Below are 4182 nucleotides of genomic sequence, written 5' to 3'. Positions count from 1 at the left end.
CTCTGAAGACTTCGCGGAAGCCAAACTGTCTTCAGCTAGGGGAATCTGAACAGACACGGTGGTCGTTTTTGATGCAGTTGATGAAAACGGGTGTGCCACGGACCCCGAAAATGATGTTGCTGCGACAAACGAAAGAAGAACGCATTTTATTGTTGAGGATGGATCAGACGGCGCTGCACTTCTAGATTCGGTAACCGGACTGCGAAATATCGAGTATTGTTTTCTGTGCTTCCAGACCCCAGTGCGATTCCACCCCAATGATGCACGAGTGAAAAAGTCGCCAGCCACTCGCTGGTTGGCTCAATGATAGTTACTCATGATGCCACCAGCGCCAGACTCCGGAACCAGCCAGCGGACCGATGGCGGCTCCGTCAACAGCTTGAACGGCCCAGACTGTTCTTCCCCGCGCGGCTATCCCTTGTTAGCCAGTACATAACTCCAACACGCTAAGTCGAAGTCGATACCTTGTTAAAAGCTGTTATCTGCATCTCAGCTCAACTGCTCTCTTCGTATTCAGTGTGGATGCTCACCCCGGTTACATGGTTACAGCTCGCAAGTGAGCGAAGCAATCCAGATACCAGTCACACAGTTCCTCGGCCAATGACTTCTTGGATTTCTCAGCGTTAAGTTTTCCTGTCTGCACTCGATGTGTGCGTTGGGTCACTCGATCGGCCCAAGTGGTTATCCGTACCGTGTCAAATTGTGGCAAGAAACTCAACGTAAAGCGCCACCAACTGCCGCCCCGCAGAGTATCTCAGGGTACCGCGCTTTCTAAAGGTACGCCGTGTCACATTATCGGAACCTTAATCCACATCAGCATTTCGTCTATTTTGCCACAGAATTCTGTTATCTAAACCCCGCGTTCCTTAGGTTCACATTCTACCTATAGTATCCCGGGACATAAACATATGAGAGCTTGCGCATCTACTTGTACCCTACGCGAGGATCGAGCATAAAAGTATCCACAATTGATCTCAGAACTCCCTGGCTTCTTCTTAGCCTTCTCTGTAACCCTGACTTCGTCTTGCTATCCGGTGCAGAATTCGATGTCTGTATATAGATGATTCAGGGCATTCTGGTGGCCGACAGCAACAAAGCTCTTAGGTCTGGGGTCGTTCCTCTGCATACACCGCTTGCAGACCCATCTGCGTTCGTCGTGACGTTGTACGTCGTACCCATATTCCCAAGCCCACGAGCGATTATCTTTACTTCTTTCTGACCACGCCCAGCCTGGAAATGACGCCAAAGTCGCGTCTCCACCAATTTCACTTCACGAGTCAATCTTAATGTTAACCATTCATCATAAAAATCAAGATAGCGTTTTCCCTACATGGTGGCCTGACATCGCAGTTTAGCTCCGCTGGCCTCGCCATTCCACGCTGTCCACTCATCGCAACCGCCCGAAGCCTATTACATGATTCCCCTCCCAATCACGAAAATATATGTGATCACCTTGTCTCCAAGGCGCAAAATGCGGCTGCTCTTAGCAGATCTCGGTTCTGAAGAACTAATAACGCGGTAGACGTCACTTTGAGTGAACCCTGAACATCGACGGTCCTGCTGGGCTAAATGCATGTTTATCTCATCCTACTTGTAAATGCGTTAACATAATCAATCTGTAGACTAAGGCAATTGTATCGGCAATGACTTTTACCACCGAGGTTTCTTATTTCTAGTATTACAGTCATTTGCCCAATGCTCAGAGATTATCCACAAGAGTATCATTTGCCCTCAACTAGATTGTAAACTCGAGAAGATGGCGCTGATCATTTAACGTGATCGGCAAGCAAGTGGATCGTCCCAGCGAGCGGATCTGTCGAAATTCCATAGAAAATAGCAATTTTTAAACTTCTAAACCTCGACGAAATCTTTCTTAATTTACGCTTAATTTAAATAATAGAGTACCTGGGTATCGAGGGCTTACATCCTTGCGTTAAAGAGCGATTGATGTTTATATTTACTGATTTCCTGTAAAACCCTGAAACCCTTTGCCGTAATTTACGATACTTGGGTAAATGAATAGCATAGGCTCTAAAAAGTGGCTTGATACTTAGTTGATAATGATTTACAGTCCATTATTTATAAAGACTAAAATTTCTAGCTAAGAACTGCTAGCGTGGTTAAGATATAGATTTTACAAATTTACGTGGTGTACCATATAAAAATCTGCACGATCCGATCGCTGGGACGATCCACTCGCTTGCCGATCACGTACGTAAAGTTTAAACGAAGCTAGCAGCCACTGTCTCGCCCCTGTCCTGATATTGTGCACCTGACGTCTGTATTTTAGGGTCGCAGACAGATGACTTTGTTCCCATTCCCGTACGCTACTTCAATATCAAAGCGACCTATCTGCTGTTGCAGATCTGCACGCATCCTATTAGCTATCTGCGATGGTACGTCTTCTCAATGTCTACACAATATCTGCATTTGCGGCGTTGGGTGGTGCACTCCTCGGGTTCGACATATCCTCCATGTCGGGCGTCATTGGAACGGACCAGTACCAGAAATACTACAGCAACCCACTGGGAATACACCAGGGCGCCATCACAAGTGCAATGGCTGGGGGCTCGCTCGTTGGAGCGCTGTCGTCTAGTTTTCTCGGTGACAGGCAAGTGGCTGTGTCAATATATTGAAGTTGGGAAGCTGACAGATTGTGGCAGTCTGTCGCGTAAGGTTGCGATCCAAATCGGGGCCGCTCTATGGTGCATCGGAGCTGCAGTTCAGTCTGCGTCAAATGGGATTGTCATGCTGGTTATTGGACGCGTGTTAGCCGGCCTCTGTGTCGGCTTGACGTCCTCACTTGTGCCCATCTATCAGTCTGAAATTGCGCCCCGCAAGATCCGCGGACGCATCGTCTCATTGCAGCAGTTCGCAATCACTTGGGGCATTTTGGTTCAGTACTTCATCGAATACGGTTGCTCATTTCTCGACTCTACTGCCTCTTTTCGCGTGCCATGGGCCATCCAGACGGTTCCAGCAGTTGTTCTGTTTGTCGGCCTCTTTTGGTTCCCCCACTCGCCGAGGTGGCTGGCGAGCAAGGACCGCTGGGACGAGGCCCTGCGAGTCCTCGCATTCCTCCGTTCGGCAAACAACGATGTCAACGACCCGCTGGTCCTCGCAGAGTACAAGGAGGTCGAGGACCAGATCAGTCAAGAACGTGAGGAGGAGTCCAACTCTTATCTCGAGTTGTTCTCACGCAAGATACGCAAGCGCGTTTTGCTCTCCATGGCGGTCCAAATGTGGAGTCAGCTGACTGGTATGAATGTGATGATGTACTACATCGTGTACATCCTTGAGTCCGCAGGCATTGCCAATTTGATGCTCGCGTCGTCAATCCAGTACATAATTAACATGGTCATGACCATCCCATCCATCTTATGGACGGACAAATGGGGCCGGCGACCTGCCCTTCTCATAGGCGCCATCGGCATGAGTTTCTGGCTGTTCCTGACTGGGGGCCTACTAATGCGTTACGGTGAATTCAACCCTGTCCTGAACCAGCCATATACATGGATAGTCGTTGGCCACCCTGCAGCAACCCGCGCTATCTTGGCGAGCGCCTATCTCGCTGTTGCCACTTTCGCCTTATCCTGGGGTCCCGTGGGTTGGATGTACCCACCAGAAATAGTCCCGCTGCGCATCCGCGCCAAATCTGTCGCGCTCGCGACTGCCTCGAACTGGGTTTCCAATTTTGCATTAGGCTTCGCTGTTCCGCCGCTGCTGCGCTACATTCAGTGGCGCTTGTTCTTTGTATTTGGGTCCTTCAACATAGCCGCATTCATCCATGTCTGGTTTACCGCTCCCGAAACAAAGCAACGCACACTAGAGGAATTAGACGAGATATTCGAATACGGCGAGCCACTTTGGAAATCGTTCCTGGGAGGGCAGAGGGGATCGAATAAGCTTGATATGCTGGCGAAAGATATAGAAATGGGAGTTTTGAGAACTAATCGGTCGGCACATATGGAGACGAAGCATGTCAACGAGAACATCATATGCCGCTCCTGATCAATTTTTGCCTTCCGTGGTTTTTTTTCGATAGTATATGTCGTCTACTGCATTTTTATCTCGCCGACAACACCTTCTCCCCCCAGAACCCAAAGACTTTGATTTCTCGTAAGGTGCCGAGCGGGTCAAAAAAAGAACACCGCCCGATCCCTAGTCGGCATAGTTTATGGT

At 49.1% G+C, this 4182-nt stretch overlaps 1 protein-coding gene across 1 annotated transcript; it reads left to right on the top strand.

Moving 5' to 3' along the window:
- Nucleotides 1-2393: 2393 nt before the first annotated feature.
- Nucleotides 2394-4011, top strand: V1508DRAFT_442497 (general substrate transporter; the record flags this gene model as incomplete). The annotated part of the gene is made up of 2 exons (XM_066942337.1): nucleotides 2394-2611; nucleotides 2664-4011. 2 exons carry the CDS (start codon nucleotides 2394-2396, stop codon nucleotides 4009-4011), a joined length of 1566 nt encoding a protein of 521 aa, XP_066792568.1.
- Between the last annotated feature and the right edge of the window lie 171 nt (nucleotides 4012-4182).

The sequence above is a fragment of the Lipomyces doorenjongii genome (assembly GCF_038497915.1).
Source record: "Lipomyces doorenjongii strain NRRL Y-27504 unplaced genomic scaffold V1508scaffold_118, whole genome shotgun sequence".
In the NCBI taxonomy this organism is placed as follows: domain Eukaryota; kingdom Fungi; phylum Ascomycota; class Lipomycetes; order Lipomycetales; family Lipomycetaceae; genus Lipomyces; species Lipomyces doorenjongii.
The sequence above is the reverse complement of the archived record's forward strand: the minus strand, read 5'-3'. Positions and strand labels throughout refer to the sequence as shown.